The sequence below is a fragment of the Schistocerca gregaria genome, chromosome 3 (genome assembly GCF_023897955.1).
Source record: "Schistocerca gregaria isolate iqSchGreg1 chromosome 3, iqSchGreg1.2, whole genome shotgun sequence".
NCBI classification, from domain to species: domain Eukaryota; kingdom Metazoa; phylum Arthropoda; class Insecta; order Orthoptera; family Acrididae; genus Schistocerca; species Schistocerca gregaria.
The window spans coordinates 658,015,403-658,038,042 of NC_064922.1; the positions used below are offsets into that span (position 1 = coordinate 658,015,403).

General features: G+C 43.1%; 1 protein-coding gene across 1 annotated transcript in view; it reads left to right on the forward strand.

The window, feature by feature from the left end:
* The first annotated feature begins 3,640 nt into the window (after positions 1 to 3,640).
* The window catches only part of LOC126353911 (pneumococcal serine-rich repeat protein), a 664,303-nt gene continuing 645,303 nt past the window's right edge, over positions 3,641 to 22,640 (forward strand). The window contains exon 1 of the mRNA XM_050003143.1: positions 3,641 to 3,760. Coding sequence (XP_049859100.1) covers positions 3,667 to 3,760 — 94 coding nt within the window. The 5' untranslated portion in view covers positions 3,641 to 3,666. The remainder of the gene's footprint in view (positions 3,761 to 22,640) is intronic.

Consider the following 22,640-nt stretch of genomic DNA (forward strand, 5'->3'; position numbering starts at 1 on the left):
AGTAAGTTTCTGTTATACATCCAGATTAGGTAGAGATAATTGGACCATGGCCACGGTTAGCTGAAATGGCAGAGAGCCACTAAACTAAATCATCACTCGGAAATTAAATGACAGAAGTTACTAACAACTGAAGTTCCTGGGCTACATCGCGAGCATTGACAGAATTGTATGTAAAACCAAAACCTTGGTTCCTTAAATATGTAGTGAATTTCTCTGCCATGAAATGTCGAATAAGAAAAGAAATTTTACTGTTTTTAAAAGTTCGTGTACAGTAACATGGGTGAACACAAAACTGTGTGTGCCTGAACTGTTATTTTACGGTGTATGTAAAGTAACTTTTATGATATGTTTTGTGTTTCTACTGATAACGAAAATATTGCCCTGGTACGCAGAGAAGGTCTAAAAGTTAAGACAATGTATAAAGTTAGTGTTATTGGAAAGCTATATAAATATTTAAGTATTTCACCAAAAGTAGAACATTATAGAACAGTAGACGCTCAAGAGTATGATATCTGAGATAATTCACGAATTTGACGAATTAATGCGTCGTTAGTATAAATTTTTAGAGAATAGATTAAATCGGAACAATTTTATACTGAATATTTTATGGAAACTCCAGATTCGTACCGTGAACACTCAACCGCGAATTTAATCGATCTGAAAAGTGCTGTTTTCTTAAAGATATTTGACGTATTATGAACCATAACCTGTCTGAAATGAGCAGTGCAGATTTTTGAGACCCTTGCTGCTCATACTGCGTATTAAACACCTGACATAGTAGCACTAATAACGTCGGAATTTTTGCGGGTGATGCAGTTACGATGCACGAATATTTAGTCGGATTTTGATAAGATTTAAAAGCGGTACAGTACGACATTTTGCTTTAAATGTACTGAAATGTAAAACTATGGATTACTCACGACGCTGAAATCTAGTATCCCAAGGGTACAATATCAGTGAGTTACAAGTGGAATCAGTCATCTCAAACAAACACGTGGGTGTAACAATCTGTTGGTGTATGAAAATATTATAGATCATAAGTCGTAGGCAAGGCAGATGACTTTGGCTGATAGGACAGAATGAAATTTTCATTCTGCAGAGGAGGGTACGCTGGTTTGAAACTTCCTGGCATATTAAAACTGTGTGCCGGACCGAGACTCGAACTCGGGACCTTTGCCTTTCACGGGCAATTACTCTACCAACTGAGCTACCCAAGCGCGACTCAGGACCCGTCCTCACAATTTTACTTCCGCACTACTGAAAGAAAGGATATTGCAGAGACATGGCTTAGTCAGCGTACACTCTGCTGCATAATGAAAATTTCATTCTGTAAACATCCCCCAGGCTGTGGCTAAGCCATGTCTCCGCAATATCCTTTCTTCCAGGAGTACTAGTTCTGCAAGGTATGCGGAAGAGCTTCTGTGAAGTTGGGAAGGTAGGAGACGAGGTACTGGCGCAATTAAAGCTGTGAGGAGGGGTTCTGAGTCGTGACTGGGTAGCTCAGTTGGTAGAGCACTTGCCCGCGAAAGGCAAAGTTCCCGAGTTCTAGTCTCGGTCCGGCACACTGTTTTAATCTGCCAGGATGCTCCAATCTTATAACACTGCTCAAGTGTGTGGAGCACATACCAGATAGAATTAACAAGAAACATTCAACATATACAAAGAACGTCAGCATGAAGGACCGCAGGGTTGTTTGACGCAAAGCGCAGAGTCACCAAAAATGCTAAAAAAAAAAAAGGAGGAAAAAGCCGACGCTCGAAGAAAGTCGTCAGTTATCCTTGCGAAAGTCGTTTTACAAATTTTCAAGAATCAGTGTTAAGAATAGAATCTGGGAATAGAGGGTGCTTCACCTGTCCCTACCACTGACGTTTTATGCAACTCGCAGTGTCGTATCTGGCCTTCAAAACCAAGCGCCAGATTTCCATATTTTCTCGCTCGCTAAGCACAAACTATTAGTCCTACAGAAAAAATTAACAGGGCCTTATTTGTAGGAAATTCAATGTAGTTAAATTTTGTACTGGGATACGTTTTCGGTAGATGACATAGTTTTCGAGTTACTCAAGAAAACCGTACAAATAGGACCAAATGCTCCTCTATTCACATACTAAGCCCGCACCAGTCAGAATTTTTGGTACTTTGGCCTTGGCTCTCCGTCCTACCACTGTGCAAAAATTTGCGACTACACGAATTATTTCCTACCTTGGACATTATTTGGTCTTCATTGATTGGGCTTAGTACGATTCCAGCTTAGTCGAGAGCGTACAAAGTGTAAAACTGACTTTTGTAGAAATTTTGCCCAACATTTTTGTGAATTTTAACAGCATCACCGTATTCGTCAGGCCTTCTGACTTCCGAACTACTATGCTTGTAAGGTTTAAGTTTGGATGGAATTGTCAACGTAATTTATTTTTCGTAGAGTTTGCAATAGTCAGATTCCTTTCATTAACCTCACAGGCACGATTAAATTAATAGTGTTTACGAAATAGCCGACTACGATGGTGGTGTAATAGCCCGATCAGTAGAGACTAAAAAAGATCGCATGTAGAAAACAGTTCGTGCAGTCGGAAATATTTGTGCAGCGGTAAGAGGGAGTGCCACGAACAATAAACTAGAAATCCTGACTGGTGACGATGAGTGTGAGGTGGAGGTGCGTTTGAAGGTCACTTTCGTACGATTTTCTTGAATAACTCGAAAACCGTTGCCTCCAGAGATAACGTATACCGGTATAAAAATTTAACTAATTTAAATTTCATATGAAAACGTCCTGCTCAGTTTTTCTGTAGGATTAATAGTTCGCGTGTAGCGAGCGAGAGAATATGAAAATATCACACGCGATTTTTGAAGTCCAGATTAAATATCGCAGGTTGTGTTAAACGACAGTGTTAGGAGCGGCTCTATCACCCTGTGCATTGTAGCCTCTTGGTCCCCCACCCTCTCGCCTACGAGTCGCCCCCGTAGGGAACACGGAGATGAGCATAATTACAGCACAGCTAAAGATATTTAAACAGTCGTTCTTTCTGCCCTCCATGCGCTAATGGAACCGGAAGAGACACTTATACGTGCTCCAGTAGTAAGTACTTTCTGCCCTTTACTTCAGTGGTTTGCACAGTATATGTGTAGATGAAGATGTCATCATTCTACGTGTTCGTTTCGTTTGTGCCCATTTGAATGGACGCTTTTGATGTATAAGCAACCAGTTCTGCAACATTTACATTCATGTACGATAAAACATTTCAGAAATCGATGGCAATTTATAAAATTGAATCTATTTATTTTATTGTAGATGATATCAGGAATGGAAAATTTACATACGCTGACATTTCAATGTCGGCTAGATAAGCAGCTGCATATCCGATGACGGCCACATGATGAACGCTGATGGTACTAGAACCATTGTGTGCAATAATTTTGCTATGAATCAGCTGTCCGTTCTTCCTCTCCTTCCGTTTGCACGTAAGATTTAAAACTCTCTACTCTGTGGCACGTTAATAGCAAGGTTGTTTTTTCTTGCAACACTGTGTGCTTAAAGACCGCTCCAAAATGAACGGCGAAGGCTGATCGTTTGAAACGATCGCCTTCCGACGTAGTTCAGCCGCTGCTCGCTACGAGCGCTGGCGTCAATGTCGCCAGTTCCTGGGAAGAATACGGCTCAGTCCGTAAGCGAAAATGGCGTGGGATACACGAGTTGCAGTGTGTTTGTGTGTTTTCTTTGTGATACAGCGAGTAACAACAACGGAGTATGATCATCGCAGCAGAAATGGTAAGCAGAAGCGATTGACGATGCTTTGATTCTTGCACTCTCCCAAGTTTCAGTGAATTTTGCTGGTGTTGGCTTCTTTAAAGCGCCCGAGACAAATGTCACTGTACTGGAGTGAAGATAGCAGTTCTTTGTTTTTGTTGTGTTGTCGGAGCCAAGAGATTATAACAATAAACTTCTCTTTCTGCACTTTCGATGTACTGACGGTAGCAATTGTAAAAATGTTAATCATTGGTTTATAACAACAGGATTTCAGTTTTAATAGAGGTTTTGTGTACAAAAAGTGTTGTAAAGTGACAATGAAATAGGGAAGAATGAGCAGTGACGTTTTTTTTTAGAAATGAGTCGGTGATTTAAAAAGAAGGAAAAACGGTAGTTTATACTTCGAAAGCATTACGAAATTTAATTTATCATTTCTATGTCAAAAATAAGCAATGACTAACTGATGTATTTCGTTTGTATACCAATAACGCTAAACACCAAATGTATGTGTTTGTGTGTATTTGTACACGAGATCACGAGCAAAAGAAAAATTGCATGTAACAGTACAATTTTCACTATGTATTACGTGGACAGTAGCCATAAATATTTTTATAGCAGTATTCTCTGCCGTTGTAAGTCCTTGATGCCACGAGAGCTTTATGGCGTTTCCAAATTTGAAGATTTGTGTAACGTAAAGCGACGATGATTCAGGATTTTTGTCCCAGTTGTGTACTAGTCAGAGCCTAAAGAATCAGCGGACTGTGTGATATGAAACCCTACACTGCCGACAGAGACAGTTCTCTGAAGGACTTGTGTTATGCAGATGCGACAGTATCTCTCTGTGGGAAAAGACTGATATACACTAACAAACATTAGTAACCGTTAGACGTTTATTTCAATTTCGGCTTTTAGACTTGGTCAGAGCAGCCTCAGAATTACTGTACGTTTTCTAAAGGATGTGTTACGCATACTGTAGCACACTAAATAGCTGCAATAAGTTTTTCATCTCAGTGTGGTCCTTTGTGTTTCCAGCCAGTATGCGCAATGTGAAGCATATTTTTATATTTACCACTGTACATACATTGAACTCGGTGAGAGTGAGATAAAACTAAGTTTTACTGGCTGGTAAACAAACTTACGTATTCGATAGGGCTGCAGTACAATTCGTTTTAAATAACCCCATTACTGTTAATCACAAAACTTAATTAGAAGCGAAGGTTTTTGTCCATTGCTAAACCAGTAGAATCCTTTTTTTGTTTCTCAAATATTAGTCTTCCAGTCAGCGGCATTTGCAAAATGTTAATAACATAAAGGCAAAAGAAGTTATTTTAAAAACATTGCGAATGTAGACATGATTCCTTTCTTGAAAAATGGTAAAAAATATATTTCCTATTATAATGTCTTTGTGCCATGAACCGTTTCGTAAGCCGGCCGCAGACAGTCCGGAACCGTGCGACAGCTACGGTCGCAGGTTCGAATCCTGCCTCGGGCATGGATGTGTGTGATGTCCTTAGGTTAATTAGGTTTAAGTAGTTCTAAGTTCTAGGGGACTGATGACCTAAGATGTTAAGTCCCATAGTGCTCAGAGCCATTTGAACCGTTTCGTAAATAACTTGTAACCACCTCTCCAACCCCGCCCCGTTTCTTTAAAGAATCTAGCTAGCTCCCGTGTACAATCTCCCAGACTGTGTGTTGTGCAGTGATATATGTAGATTCTGTAGGCGTGCCTGTTGCTGCAATTTTACTGCATGTACACCTAAAATGTGAAAATGTAATAAGCATAAACTTTTTTCCTTTCTTCATTTTTTGTGCGCGCGCGTGTGTGTGTGTGTGCGTGTACGGGGGGAGGGGGGTGGTCAGAAAGGAAAAAAAAAAAAAAATATCGGAAAAGTTTAAAATTCTGTGCGAAGTTGAAAGTTGTTAGGTGCCCTCTTTCTCAAACACTGGAAGAACATAGTCCGGATAATTTGCGCGCTGTGAGTTACACTGCCTCATGACGTAGTTCTTACGGTGTTAAATCTGTAATAGAAGATAGTAGCTCGTAATGAGTAGATTTTGATAGCTCTTTCAATTCGATCAGCTTCTATGAAATATTGAAAATCAAATTTTTGTTGCTGCTGGAAGCCGGTGAGAGGCTGTGGCCTGCCTCTATTTAGGCTTTTAGTAATAGACGCGTGACACTGTTAGATCCAGCAGACGTGGAAAATTATTAACATTGTATCAGATTTGGAAAAATGGAGATCTTTGTTAGGTTCATCTCTATGATAATTTTATTTACCCTGTTCATACAGATCTTATTTGCAAAACTGTGCCTAGAACATCAGTCAGTTTAAAGCTGTCCCGGGAGGGTGTTACAAAGTGAAAGGATGGATATTTGATAGGGCTGTAGAATTTGCGAAAATATATGAAAATATTTCGCCTCAGGAAAGAATCACATTCTTATGAAGCAGCTTAATTCACATAAAACTGTATCCAACCATTTTGGGTTTTAGTTTTTTGAGGAAGGATCGTGGTCTGAATTAGAAATAATCCATTCGTTATTGTCAAACCGGCTGGGCCGAAGTATCTGTTCGTCTTTTGATATTAGGTGCACTTCTTGCTCACGGTCTATAATTTGTATCACTCGTACATCATGTCCACGTACGAATCAACTCCAGAAATTCTGTCGCTGCCTAACGTCAGGCGGCATATCAGTGGAAAATATGAGTTGCGGAAAGCTTATAGCGGGCTATGTGGTTTCTGAGCTCGTATCAGTACTAAGGTAGAGAATGAAAGACCCGTCAATTCATGTTTCTAGAAAGATGAAATTTGTAGAATTCCTCACAGGAATGTGCGCTATAAGATGCAGGAAAGTGAATTGCAGCAACATTGACTTTTCGTATTCTGACTCACTCTGAGGAGAACATACAAGTTAAGGTCACCCTGATCGCAGAATGCCTGGTTAATAAGTTATTTACTGCAACAAGTGATGCGTATTTCTAACAATTTCCGCATGTTTTTATTAACGTATGTACGACTGCACGAATCGGAGCTTCCGCCTTATGGTGCAAGCTTTTCGTAAATAATTATTTCCCCCTTTTATTGATAGCAAAAGGAAAACCGTATGTGTATCGTACTATTGTTTGCCGTAGGAAGACATTGGGGTCACTTCAGGAGGACGGCGCTTCAGTAATCGGTCCGGCCGTCCAGGTTAAAATGTAAAGTGATCGCTGAGAGGGTTCCCGTGAAGAGAAAGCGACCGATTTACGTCCAAATCCCTGTCCAATATGAGCTTGTAGTCTGTGTCTACCTTGTTGATGGGTTCCTGAATCCTAATCTTCCTTCCATTTTGCTATTGCTTTAATTCGACAGTGGATGTCACAGAAAGTGCGGTTTGAGAACTGTCAACTTGATGAATAATTTCAAAATTTAAATCGAAAATGTGTAAGTGTTAACGAAGCAAATTGACGTTAGTAGTAGCTTCAATGTCTTACGGTTTGACTTCTTACCAATAGCGAAGCGGTTAAAGGCAGGAAACTAGCATAATTCTGTCGAGATACTAGGCGAAATTCATCCGGGGCCCTTTTTTTATGAGATATATCTTCTTTCGCTTGTAAGTGTTTAGGTAGATCAAGAGTCAAGGGCTAATTTAGGGTCCCCCGACGGTGTGCAAGTAAGCGGTATGGAGACGCAAAGTCAACCGTCGACGAACTTGACGATGACTACCCCGAAGATTCGTTGCGATCGGTGATTGTGGATTCGTAACTACAGATGAAACACTTCACGTGATGTATGCAAAATTGGCCCGTCCTTTAATGGATTGTGTCTGTTCGTAGAGGCTAGTGGTATGTCAAAAATATTTATCAGGAACGTAGTTCCACGCACAGCAGAATGTAAGGTTACTGCAGTTAGTAAATATTTGGTGTCTGTACTTTCGGACAAACCTGAAAGAACGAACAGACACCATATTTATCCAGCAATCATTAGGAATTTGACGTTGGCTGCAAGCGGGCATTGATTGAAATAATTTGGTGAAGTTGAAAACCGATGTCTGTAATTCCTTTGAGTCTCTGTTGTTGTAATATTATATCAGGAACAATAAAGACCGCGCATCGTGTCTAAGCCGTGGCGCTCCCTATACCGATGAAGAAGCGGTCTTGACGTCCTTGGACATTATGCGGCTGGCCGAGAAGTTGTCCCACCGCTCAGTGGAGACAAACGCGTCCACTGTGAAGATGATGGAGACTCGTCTTTCCATGTTTGATATTCAAAGAAAATAAGTAGATATCTTAAACGTGGACGAAGATTAGGCTGAGAAAACCGTACCTTCTTTTCGTCATCGTAGTGTACTTTCCTCCATATTATGTAGTCCATTTCAATCTCATTTTGCGACACCAATCCCTGAAAATATTTTTCAAGAAGGCTTCTTGGGTAAGACCCAGCAGCCTTCATGGTGACGATACTATAACCAGGATTGGAGATTTATCAAGAAGCGCTGTGTGTTTTGCCACTCCTGTGAACAAGCAACTGGGTCGTTGACGTTGTTGTGCTCTACCCCAAGCACTACACACTGTAACCGTAAAGCAATATCGCTGACTCGCCGATCCCCTCTTTTAGTATCTTTGTAAAAAGCCTAGGCAGGCACATTCCAACACATGGTCTGCTTTTAGTGTCGACACCCTTCAAGAATGGCTGGTGACATGTCTGCCTGTCGCGAAGATGTCACGCAATCATTTTGTCCAAATTTCCATAACATATATGGAACGAGACGATGCTGGCACATGCTTACGAGCTTTTCTCTGGGTTAAAATGATACAGTTGTGAGTTGACGCCAGATATTATGATGAATGTTTTTTGGTTGGAAAGGGGAAGAAGCCCTGACAGTTGCAGTGCGGTTGCTCCGCGCGTCTGCTTCAACCAATCACGTATCGCGGCTTTGTATACGTCTCTATGACAGTAGTATTGCCTGCTGCCACGGATTTTCTTTCACGGACTACTACAGGTATGATAATGACAGCACATCCATCTGACATGAAGACTTGGAAGATCTGTTAGAGCCGGCCACTAAAATAAACTATAAATAACGCGAAATATGGGAATATGTGAAGCAGACAGCTTCTTCAATTGCCTATACGCTGCAGTCTAAACGGATTTCCTTTCGCTATAGTTGTTGCGGATCATCGGATCCGTCATTTATCGTCAGAAGAACATATTGAGTGTGTCAAATCGTTTAACCAATCAAAACATTTTCGCAGTGAAAGGAAATTAATTCGAGAGCGCTAGAAGCACTCAGCCATACATTGTACTTGCGTGTTCAGAAGGGCAGTGGAGGTCCTTTTACTGTTTCTACTAATCGTACATTGTGCCAACTTGAAACAACAGATTAAAGCCTGTTATCGTATGTCATACATCTGCGTCATAAAAACCAGTACAAATTCATTCGCAATAAATTCAGAAATCTCTGCAGTTCGTTCCGAAGTGAGCGTCATATGCGCTACGGTATGAACCTCAAGTGGGTGAAGTGACTTCGTTCTGCTGATACGTATACTGATAAGCCAAAACCGTGGCCCAACGCGACTCTGGCTGCCGTCAGCTGCCGTGGGATCAGCCTAGCGAAGATGTGGGCTGCGAATTGGGAAATCCAGTGAGATAAGCGACTTTGCCAAAGTGCAGATTATTATTACCCAGAGCTTGTGAACGAGTATCTTGTAAATTACGAAGCTGGTCGAATGTTCACGCGGTGCTGTCGTGAGCATCTACAGAAAGAGGTAGGAGGACAGTGAAACTACCATTCCGTGCTAAATGATTAGACGTCCACGGCTCTTCATAGAACGTTGGGTTCGGAGACTTGTTGCTCTGTAAGGTAGGATAGAGGGTGGTCTGTGGCATCTATGCAGAAAGAGCACAACGCTGGTGCACGCACAAGTGTTTCTGAGAATACTGTTCATCGTACATTGTTGAACACGGAGCTACGTAGTCGACTACTCCTACATATTCACATGTTTACCCTATGACATCGCCAGTTACGATTACAGCGGACGCGAGACCATCGGGATTCGACCGTCGATCAATGGAAACGTATCGGCTCTTCGGGTGAATTATATTTTTGCTACATTAGGTCGATGATCATCTCCACAAACGGCATCAAGGAGGTGAGCGACGGCTCTAAACGTGCAGCTCGTCACGGACGCAGGTAGGAGCAGCATTATGCTGTGGGAAACATTCTGTTGCGCTTGCGTGAGACCTGTGGTAGTAATCGAAGACACGCTGACAACTGCGAACCAACTGCATCCCTTCATGTTTGATATCTTCCTCGGCGGCGGCGTTATCTTTCAGCAGTATGTTTGTCCATGACTCGGAGCCAGAACCGTGCTACAGTGGTTTGAGGAGCATTATAGTGAACTCATGCTGATGTATCGGCGACCAAATTCGCCTGATGTAGAGCCTATAGAACACATCTGGTTCGCTATCGGGCGCAATCACCGCTTACGCAAATCAACGGCCCGTTATTTATGCGAATTACATGACCTGTGCGAAGACATCTAATCCCACAAGCCTACCAACAAACTGTCGGTTCCCTGATACGAAGAACCAGTGATGTATTTCTTCCAAGACGAACGAACAAGCTATTAAGCAGGTGTTCACAATGTTTTGATTCATCTCTCTGGCATGGACAATTAAGGCGATACATAATCACATATTAATAGAGCGAGAATCGCGAGTCCGTTCGCTTAGCAAGATTTAGGTTACCACGGATTCCCTACGCCTTTTGATGCAGATGCCGTTGTGGTTTTTGTGGGTTCGCGCCCGATTCACGTCTCCTTCCTTTTACAATAAATTAGAAATTGTGCTCCTTTTGTAACGACCTCGTTACTACTGATCTCCAATGGCGAATTGCAGAAAATTGACACTAGATCGCGTGTTGCTGACTGCAGTGTGCCGTGAAGCAGGAACTGCTGGCTGCTATCTGGCGTGTGTAGCGAAGTTCTTTTTAATTTTCTATGGCTCCCGCGGCATTATTCTTCCTCAGTGAGCTGTACGTGCAATGGATAGTGCCTTGAAAAGAATTAAGTTGAATATCAACAGACATTAAAATTAGGTTTAAGGATTTTTTTCGTTTAAACCAGACTGTGATGAGGGAATCGGGTTAGGGAATAAAACATTAGAAGACGAAATTTGCTATTTGGACAGCGAAATAATTGACAATGGTCGAAATGCTTGTCTGTAAATGAAAAATTTGTTAACATCAGATATAATTTTAAGCTTGAGGAACTCTGTCCTAAAGGAGTTTGGAGTGTGTCCTTGTTCGGAAGTGAAAAGTGGTCGATAGGCAGTTAACACAAGAAGAGATTAGAAGCTTTCGAATGTAGTGCTGCAGAGGATTAGTGGCGATTACACGGGTAGATCGAATTCCTAGTTAGCAAGTACAGAACGAAACTGGAGAAAAAATACATGTGTCGCGCAACTTGACGGAAGAAAGCGGGTCGTTTGATAGGACACATACTGAGCATTAAGAACTAGTCGGTTTGGTAATGGGGGAGGGGAGGGGGGAGTAAAAATCGTAGAGGAAGACCAGTGCTTGGACTACAGTAAGAAGGCTTAAGTGGGCGGAAGTTGCAGTACTTACGTGGATTAAGAAGCAGCTTGCGCAGGAAAGCAAACAAAGACATTTCCATCACAGTAGTCTTCGGACGGAAAACCGCAAAACAACAAAAAGATGCACTAAAGTCATTAGGAGTTTGATTTTAGACCGAACGTCGGTATGGAGGACATTGTGAAGAACAGCAAATTGAGAGAATAAATTGCAAAGAGTCAGTAATGGAGAAGAAGGTGATGTAGAAGAGGGAACCCGGAAAATAAGTGTCATCGAAGTAATAAAGTTGAAAAGGGAGATACTTTAAGGTCGTCCTCTTAACGCTGTGTCTTTTCTAGAATTTTAGTGTTTGGTACAGGGAATAGGTTCCACTTGTCCGTAGGCTCAAGGATGTGAAATATGTAGAGAGCAAGCGCTACATCGTGGAGTTCGTCCGAACATTGAGTAAATATGTCATCAGGAGTAGTGACAGTTACGAATTTTGTATGTTGGTATACTGTAACACTGAAGATTACAAAAGCCCTCCTTGTAATAAGCTGGCGGAATTGTGTGAGAATAGATGTAGAGAGGTTTTCTCGTGAAAGAAACTGGTGTGACAGACCGACGTGAAATGGGCTCAATAAAACCTACTCAGTGGCGAGTTGCCCTTAGACACCTATCATGATAGCTTGCGTCACCGGCACCTTCCCCCTCCAAACTCTTACGGCAGCTGATGCCTTGTTATCGAAGCAGGCGTGCTGGTAAGTAGCAGACACTTGCGCACAACGGGATGCCTCTTAGAAAAGACAAACCTCAACCGCTTCAAAGCGCTCTTGATACCACCGTATGCGATGATTTCATGAATCATCTCAATGCATCGAGAAATAATATTTGAACCAATGACTTTTGGACATTTGGGAGGCATCTCGAAATCCATACATTAGTAATGCCTTTCAAAGGAGTCACTCCGTCAATCGCCTTGAGCGATTTAGGGAAATAAATGGAATCGTAAATCTGAAAAGCTGCACAGTGTTCTCAATCGCAGTGGATATTCGCGTTACAGGTGCGTTTATATGGACCATATTTTACGGCAATATTTGGCGTTAATAGCGTTGGCATCAACAGTTTTGCAATGTGGCTGCAACATAAGACAATTTTTCAGTATGGCTGGGCAATGTTGCTGATGTTCAGGTAGTCGCCGACGTATTGCCGAGGGGTTGCCGTGTTGCCCACCTAGGGCGGCAGCGAATATTTCGTACTGTCAGAATCTTTCTCTGTCCTTGTCTGTAAATGCTCCCCTTTCGCTCTGGCGTTGGTTTCTTACTTCTCTCACCGAAAGCGCTGCAGTCACGTCTCTGAGCGATAACAACATAGTTTCGCTTTTATTCGAATGTTGGTGCGCGTACATGTAGCCACATGTGCTGTAGTTGTTTAAAGTCTGCAGATCTATGTCAAAAGCGAAACAAAAAGCTACACATGAAGAGTCGAAGCATAGATGCCTCTTCATCCGTATGGTTTGCATTTTATGTTAGGACTTTCATACATCGAGACGTACCTGAAGTAAAAATTGATGGTGTAAACAGCGCTTTGTGCTGGTGGACAAAAATAAAATAAATATTGTGTTCCTTATTTCAAGCATCATTTAATTAAATCTTACAGATCTTGCACCAAAGCATTGCTTACTTCTTATACCATGAGTTTTGTTGATAAATAGTGAATTTAAACATGTGCATATGACAACTTTACGAATCACCGTTAGCTGAAACCCAATCGCCAGTACGGTTGTGTCTAGTGTACACTCTCTCATATTTCTATCGGTTTCAGCAATTCTCGGATAAACTGCATGTACAAGATATTCGAAATCGTGTTTTGACATTCTGGTAAGTTCCTGGAACATGAACCTATCCAGTATCAGTTCAGTAGTTAAATTGTCTGAAGCATTCTGTTCACCTTGCCACTCCATCTCCGTCACCTGTAATGAATACTTCCGTTTTTCTTGTTCAGAGCTTAGTCTCGATAGCAGCAACTTAAATCTGACATAAGGAAGCTTTTGTTTCTTCCGTCTCTACATCGGCTTCCCTTACTGTCGCCAGCTTTCTAGATGCGCTGATTATGAGGGATGCTGAAAACCTGGGACTTCGTGTGTCAAAAATCGGCACACACGAATTTATTACCTGCACATATTGTCAAATCATCTCTCGAACCAGAAAAGAGGGATGATTAATAAGCTCGTAATGCGTGCAAGACGAATATGTGAGCCGCATTACTTCAGACGCGAGGTGAAACACATGGAAAGCATTATGAGGAACAGTGTATACTCCACCAGTTTTACAAGAATTATCACGGATTTAAATATTCAATGAAGTGACACATTGAAAGAAGAGATGCCGGGTACGACCATTCTGTCCCAAAGTGACGGACAGGATTGGCCGTAATTTGTTGCATATAACTGCAAACACGGCAAATGCTAGAGCACCAAGTCAAAATGATGACCATACGGCTTAAAGACTATTTAGAAATCGACAAAGAAGATCAAAGAGCTTTTCAGATCGGCGAAGGACGAAAGGGACTCACTAGCAATGTCGGTAATATATCGCATACCATGTACATGTGGAAGATACGGTGGAATAACTGGAAGATCAATCGCTACCAGCATTACAGTGTTGGGACAGGTGGGGAAATTGGCCTTGGCGAAACACAGGGTGTTTGAGATCGACCACGTAATAAAATTCGCCTACACGAAAGTTCTTGCTCTGTGAGGAGTGCTACGGCGTGCAGGACCCATGCTTCCCTCAGACAGAAAGATAGAAACCATTCCTCGCGGACCGTTAAAGATCCGCCTACCATTAGGGAAGGAACCTAGTTCTTCCGTTCAAAGCAGGTAGTAACATACATAAATTTAATCGAAACTGTAAAACCTTTTTCTGCCGTAAGTAATAAGGAAAAACTACTCTGATTATCTTGCACGTCAAGATCAAAACAAAATGGGTCTCAATTGCTTAAATACGAAGTAGTGGTTTTTGTACCGTCACATAGGGTGCACCGAGATGAGGCAGACTAACTCAAACCCCAAAAGTATTTAGAAATTTACATTTTTTATGTTGAAATATATTTACAAACTTATTGTCATATTAAGCTGATATGTATGCCCGTCTTTGAAGTCGGCAGTAGTTTGTTACTTTGTGCTTCCAGGTTTTACCTTGCATTCTTGTAATTTTTCCGGCCTTTAAGTATTCCAGTTGTTGCTTCATGAATTGTAAACCCGAACAAGACCTTTTCTTCTCTTTGTTTTTTGAGGAACTGATTGCACTTTTGGTATCCAGTTGAATTTTCTATAGTACCTCAAGAAAATCAAATGGTTCAAATGGCTCTGAGCACTATGGGGCTTAACATCTGAGATCATCAGTCCCCTAGAACTTAGAACTACTTAAACCTAACTAACCTAAGGACATCACACACATCCATGCCAGAGGCAGGATTCGATCCTACGACCATAGCGGTCGCGTGGTTCCTGACTGAAGCGCGTAGAACCGATCGGCCACCACAGCCGGCGTACCTCAAGAAATCTAAATATATGTGGCCTGCTGGAGTAGAAATGACTGTTGTACTTGAGGTGGAAACTTGCGCAAGCATAGGTAGTTCTCAGTTCATTGCTGTTTATTGTTCGTTCTGCCTATATGAACGAAGGAAACAGTGCGTTTTCGTCTATATAAGTATCCATTAAGTAGACGCAGAACGTTCGTACTTTTTTCACACACAGGCATCACTGACACTGAGTCGTCAACAAAACAGTCACCAGACGTATCATGGTCCAGAATTGGCAAACCAAGCATATAAGACAGAAACTTTCAGATTTCATCACTGGATCGGTAGCCATATACAAGTCTCAACGTTTGTATCTTTTGCCACAACTTTGGATTCTTACGTCAGTCCACATTTCACTTCCAGCTTTCATTATGCTTTCTTCAGAGTCTAGAAACGTTGTTAATGGAGGTACTTTCAGACCTAGATTATCACGTTTATCAAAAAGCTGATGAAAAGACGTGCTCAAGTTTCCTTAGCGTTCAACAAAGAAAAAGCCATTAGATAATATTGTCCATTAACAAGCCCATGGATCGTAAATAGCGGACAGAAAACTTCGTGCACAACACAAAATTTCCACCAGCAAATATTGTCACAGTAACAAAGTATTTTGTGACTTTCAGCTTCACAGAAATTTACGGCGTTTTTGTCAGCACCATTAACTAACAGCAAATCGGCCCCATCCGTAGTTTTCATGCGTAATGTGTTTAGAACAACGTGAACCTCCTGAATACTTGGGGGTATTTTCAGCAGAGTTTTCCTCCTAGCTTTGTAAATGAATATATGAAAGCTGTCGACGCCTGTAATGGTTATTTGCCCTGTGTGTTCTCTTTTCAGTTGATTGTGGATAAGTTTTGTTGGTCTCTCACTTACATATTTTGTAGCTTTCCTTTTCTGCCTCTGAATTTTATCACCAACTACTTTTGCGTGTGTGTGGTCGTCTTGATTCTCGGGCATTTCAGTGTATTCAGTAGAGGAAGTTTTATAAAACTTTTCCAATTCTTGGTGTTTCCATCTTTTTACAATTTTTGGAATCCAAAACCGTAACCTTTGTTATGTAGCATTTTCTTTCCTATTCAGATGACAGTAATAGCAACAGCGTCGCAGGACTGATGGGTTTGGGAGGCATGGGTCCACCTGCTAAGCCTACCTGCTTGGGTCCTGTGCCCGAGCTGCAACATTCTCGTTCAGGGAAGCTATAGAAATCCTTAAACATGACAATAGCTTCAACAAGAAAGAGGAAAAGTCTTAACGGATTATGGATTCCCTTGCTTCAGCGAACGACTGTGGCAGCTAGCAAGGATAGAAAAACAGCGGTCATGATCACGGAAAAACCCTTTGACGATGGCGCGACTCCAGTCCGCCACTTAGTAATAAAGGGAGAAGCTTCGACGATGCCTGCCACTCGTGCCTGCGAAACGTCAGAAAAACCATCAGTCATCGGCCGAAGAACTCGAGACGGAAGCGAACAGGTGATTTGTCAACAAGCGGTCCCGGAAACCTCAACAATTCCGCCTTATATTGATCTGATGGAATTAAATTTTCCTTGGGACATAAGAGCCGAAAATAAATTTCGGTTTCTATTTGTTTGCAATGCAAAACGTGAAAACGTACACGGGACGTGGGTACTAGCCCGATATTGCCTTGTCGAATGTGGGAAACCTCCTAAGAACCACATGAAGGCTGACCTGGACACCGGTCGGAATCTGTCCGGGGCCGGTGCGTCTCCTGGAATCCCGGGAACGGCGTGCTAACGCGCTCAGCTATCAGGGCGCGTCCCGTTTCGAGTAAAACAGAAATGATTTCTGGCCTTCCCCAAGGTAGTGTTATAGGCCTTTTGCTGTTCCTTATCCATGTAGACGATTTTGGAGACAATCTGAGTAGCCGTCTTCGGTTGTTTGCAGATGACAGTGTCGTTTATCGACTAATAAAGTCATCGGAAGATCAAAACAAACTGCAAAAACATTTAGAAAAAATATCGAAATTGTGCGAAAAGTGGCAGTTGACCCTAAGTAACGAAAAGTCTGAGGTCATTTACATGAGTGCTAAAAGGAACTCGTTAAACTTAGCTTACACGATAAATCAGTCTAATCTAAAAGCCGTAAATTCAACTAAATATCTAGGTGTTACAATTACGAACAACTTAAATTGGAAGGAACACATAGGAAATGTTGTGGGAAAGGTTAACCAACGACTGCGTTTTATTGGCAGGACACTTAGAAAATGTAACAGACCTACTAAGGAGACTGCCTGCACTACGCTTGTCCGTCCTCTTTTAGAATACTGCTGCGCGGTCTGGGGTCCTTACCAGATAGGACTGACGGAGTACATCGAAAAAGTTTAAAGAAAGGCAGCACATTTTGTATTATCGCGAAATATGGGACAGAGTGTCACATAAATGATACAGGATTGGGCTTTAAAAGAAAGGCGTTTTTCGTTGCGGCGAAATCTTCTCACGAATTTCCAATCATCAACTTCTTCCTCCGAATGCGAAAATATTTTGTTGACACCGACCTACATAGGGAGGGACGATCACCACGATAAAAAAAATGGAAATCAGAGCTCGTACGGAAAGATATAGGTGTTCATTCTTTCCGCGCACTATACAAGATTGGAAAAATAAAGAATTGTGAAGCTGGTTCGATGAACCCTCTGCAAGGCACTTGAAAGTGATTTGCAGAGTATCCATGTAGATGTAGATGCCCGACAGATCGACACATACACCAAAAAATAAGCATCCACTTTCAGAGGAAGTAGTATTATGTATTATTTATAGACATAATCAATGTGTTAACATTAGCCTTTTTTATATCTGTGTTGTAACGGAAATACTAACAAGTATATACCGCTAGTAAATACACTCTTGAGCCAGAAAAAGCGACGCACCACGAATGAATTATTCTGAAGGGGCGGAAATTAGTAGATGTGATGTCCATGAACAAACAAATGATTACAGTTTCAGTGAGCAGGTTCGAATCCTGCCTCGGGCATGGATGTGTGTGATGTCCTTAGGTTAGTTAGGTTTAAGTAGTTCTAAGTTCTAGGGGACTGGTGACCTCAGCAGTTAAGTCCCATAGTGCTCAGAGCCATTTGAACCATTTTTTCAGTGAGCAGGTCAGTAATGTTTTGGTCCACCTCTGGCCCTCAGCCAAGAGTTATTCGGCTTTGCGCTGATTGACTGAGTTGTTGGTTCTCCTTCCCAGGCATATCGTGCCAAATCTTGTCCAAATGGCGTGTTAGGTCGTGAAAATCCCGAGCTGGTTGGAGGGCCCTGCTCATAGTGCGCATGCGTTCTCAGTTAAGGAGAGACCCGGCGACCTCGCTGGCCCAGGTAGGGTTCGGCAAGGCACGCCAAGCAGTGGAAACACTTACCGTGTGCGAGTGGGCATTATCTTCCTGAAATGTGAGCCCCGGATGGTTTGCCATGAAAGGTAACAAAACAGGGTGTAAAATATCGTCGACCTACCGCTGCACTGTAAAGGTATCGCGGATGACAACCAAAGGCGTCCTGCTATGAAATGAAATGTCACTCCCAGAACATTACTCCTGGTTGCCGAGCCGTACGGCGGTGACAATTAGTTTGGTACACCACAGTTGGCCGGGGCTTCTCCAGAAACGTATTCACTGGTGAGTCCCGCTTCAAACTGAGACCCGATGACGAGTATAGTTAAGTACACTAAACGTAGAACATAGCTTTCTTCCTTGTTGGAGCACTCTTTCTGATCCCTATACGAGTGATTGTTGCTATAGCCCGTTAAAATAAGTGACTCTAACGAACCATTGTTCTCGTAACAAAGCCTCACGATAATTACCGAATCCTCTTACCTTGTTCGACTCCGTAACTGAATGGCCAGCGTGGCTGACTGCCGTGCGGAGGAACGGGACTCAGCTCCCAATAATGCCAGGGATTTTTCCTTGGTGGGAAGTCTGGGAAGGCGTTCACTCAGGCTCGTGTTGTCAGATGAGGAGCCACATGAATGAGAAGTATCGTCTGCGAGGTCTGCAAAGACTAGAACTGCCGGGAGAGCTGTGTTCTGACCTCACGCCCCTCCACACCTGTCCCACGTGCCACCATTTCTGAGGATGACACGGCGGTCGGTCGGCCCATATTAGTCCGTCTGAGGCGAGGACGGCGGAGCTTGTTACTTTGATATGTGTATTGTTTTTATGTATAATTCCACGCAAGGACGTACCCAATGCGGAGCAGGGGTTGGCGGCTCATGCCCAGCTCCACACTCTCAAAAACAAAAAAAGTCATATTTACATCCTGCCGCGCTGCACATACAGGCGCATCGGTTTGAAGGAAGGCAGAACTCTCTCTCTCTCTCTCTCTTTCTCTCTCTCTCTCTATTCGTTTAATCGGTTCCGACTCTTCGTGACGAACCAAATCACGCCACTTTATCCTGTCTTGCACTTTCTCCCGTAGACCTTCCAGGAAGGTCTTCTGTGATGCCATCGATCCATCTCATCCTCTGACGTCCTCTTCTTCCAGTGCCTTCAATCTTCCCCAGCATAAATGTTTTTTTCCAGCGAGGCATGCCTTCGCATGGTGTGTTCAAAGTAGGTCAGCTTTTGTTTTAACATTAGACCTTCCAGGGAGAAATCTGGTTTTATTTGCTCCAATATTGATCTGTTGGTTCTATTTGCAGTCCATGGAACTCAAAGAAGTTTCCTCCAACACCACAATTCGAAGGAGTCAATTCTTCGCCGTTCAGCCTTTCTAATGGTCCAGGTCTCACATCCATACATCACAACTGGAAAGACCATAGCCCTCACAATACGGACTTTGTTGCTAGTGTTATTTCTCTGGACCTTATAACCTTGTCAAGGTTTGACATCGCCTGTCTACCTAGCAACAGGCGTCTGCGGATTTCATGGCTGCAGTCGCCATCAGCAGAGATCTGGGAACCGAGATAACTGAATGTGGTCACTACCGCCATGGTTTCTCCTGCTATATCCCACGAATTGGTAAGTGTAGTTGCCATAATTTTCGTTTTCTTCACGTTCAGCATAAGACCGGCCTTTTCACTTTCGTCTTTCACCTTCAGTAAGAGTGTTCTCAATTCTTCTTCACTTTTTGCCAATAGGATCGTATCATCCGCGTACCTGAGGTTGTTTACATTTATTCCAGCTATTTTAATTCCTGTTTCTCCTTCATCAGCCTCGCATTCCTCATAACATGTTCTGCATACAGATTGAATAAGTACGGTGACAGTATGCAGCTTTGCCGGACCCCTTTCTGAGTCTTTATCCATTTCGTTGTTCCATACATAGTTCTCACCGTGGTCAAGGTATAAACTTCGTATCAGATGAATGAAGTGATCTGGTACACCCATGTTTTTCAGTACGTTCCATAATTTGTTGTGATCGACGCAGTCAAAGGCTTTGGCATAGTCAATAAAGCAGAGGTACAAGGCAGAACAAAGAGTTAAATATTGACTATTTGTGAAACGTCAAAGCTATTTCGCCATTCGTCGTTGCTTTCGTTGCAGTAGAAAATGTGAATGACTCTTCCTTCTAAAAAGCTTCCTCATCTTGATAAACACTGTGGCTAAAGTTTTGCGTGTGCATGAATTCCACTGTGGCGGAGCCACAATACTTTGAGAACAAGGCGATTGCAGGGAAAGAGACACACACAAATATCACATCAACTATTTAAGTAAAGTCTAACAGTGCTTGAAAACTGGAATAAATTTCTACAATTCATCGTGCTACCGATGGAGAGAAAAAAAATAAAATGCTGGCGCAGTGCTTTAAATAATAAAGTGTAATTTCTGCGTGTACGAGGGACATTCAATAAGTAACGCAACATTTTTTTCTCGGCTAATTTCGGTTGAAAAAATACGGAATTTGTTGTGGGACTTCGTGGAATATCTCTGCTTCACCCCCTATAGTTTCCGGAAGTTTTAATAGGTGCCAGCGATATACGTAGCCTTCATAATAGCGTTTGTAACGGAGGTGCGTTCAAAACAGTGTCGTCGCTGAGTTTCATTAGGCGGAAACCAGAGCACCGTAGGTTTTCATTGGTGCATGGAGAATGTCTATGGAGACGTGACAGTGAACAAAAGCGCGGTGAGTTGGTGGGCGAGGCTTCTGTCATCATCTTAGCAAGATGGCGCCAACCTTTCCGAACTCTCGCTCGCCGACCGGCCGCACACGGCTGTGACTCTTGCAATACTGAAACGTGCGGATCCTTTCATTCGAGGTCATCGACGGATCACAGTCCAACACTTCGCTTCACAGCTGGACGTCTCTGTTGGTAGTACTGACATACTCATCCACCAATCAGGGTACTCAAAGGTGTGTGCCTGCTGGCTTCCTCGGCATCTAACAGGTGGGCATAAAGATCAGTAAAAGGCCATCTGTGCGGAATTGCTTTCGCGCTAGGAGGCTGATCGTGACAACTTTTTGTGAATATCGATACAGGCGACGAAACATGTGTTAATCGCTTGTAACGGGAAACAGAACGAGAAAACACGGATTGGCGCTGCACTACCACTCCTCCGAAAAAAAGTTCAAAGCCGCTGAAGTCAAGGCAGCGGTCTTCTGGGACTCTGAAGGAGATATTCTGTTTGACGTCCTCCCTCATGGAACAACGATCAGCTCTGAAGTATGTTGCGCAACCCTCAGGAAATTGAAGAAACGGCTTCAGCGTGTTCGTTGCCACAAAAATGACAGCAAAGTGCTCTTTCTCCATGAGAAAGCAAGGCGTTACACAAGTTTGTACATCCGAGAGGATCTCACAAAACTTCGTTGGACTGTTGTTCCTTAGCCACCCTACATCCTGGATTTCGCACATTCTGACTGCCATCCGTTTTGGCCCAATGAAGGGTGCACTCCGCTTGAAACAATGCGTGGATGATGGGGAGGTCATTGAGGCAGCACTCCGACGTCGATCTGTAGAATGGTACCATGTGGGCATAAGGCCCTCCCCATAAGGTGGCGTAATTTCATAGCTTTGAACGGAGATACATTGATAGGAAGGTTTTGTAGCCAAGAGAGTGGGGAATAATATTGGAATCCTGAATGAAATCAGTCTGGTTTCAGGAAAAAAAAGTGTTGCACTACTTACTGAATGCTTCTCGTAGTTGTTTCGTAATGGACGGATGTCATTGAGCTGGGAATTGACTGGTTCGTGTGCAAAGTGTGCAGAGCGCTCGGTGTGTCGGCATCTGCATCCCCCAGTACGCCTGCAGGCGCTGCACGGCGTGGGGGCGGCCGGCGGCTGCCGGAATTGGCGAGGGCGGCTCGGCGGAGGCGCGCCCTGTGTGGGGTAGGGCAGTGTTGCCACAGCGGCGGCGCACACAAATAGAACGCCGCCGCCGCCGCAGCTGGCTCACATGTGCTGACGCCGGCCGGAAGTCCTCACCACTTTCCGCGTTCTGTCCTGTCCTGTCCCAGCTGCCGGAACACCACCGCGCCCTCTGCACTAGCTCATTGCCTACGGAAGCAGAACGACCACGACTCTCTCTCTCTTCCCGATAACGAAGCGCGTATCTCATTTGCGACAGGCGAACAGTTCTAATGGAGCGGACTGGAAGGAGACCGGAAATTAAACAGGTCCTTTTTTATATAAAGATTTAGCAGCTGTGGCAAGACGCGTCGGATAATGGGCGCGTGTATCTCAAGGTCCACACCACAAGGGACTTCATTCGCTGCTTTACAGCGCGTGTCCCATGACAATACCGAAATAATATGCGAGAAGTTCTTTTCGCAGCGGTGCGGCATGTCTGAAGTTTCAGTTTGTGCAGATTGCCTTTTGTCAGC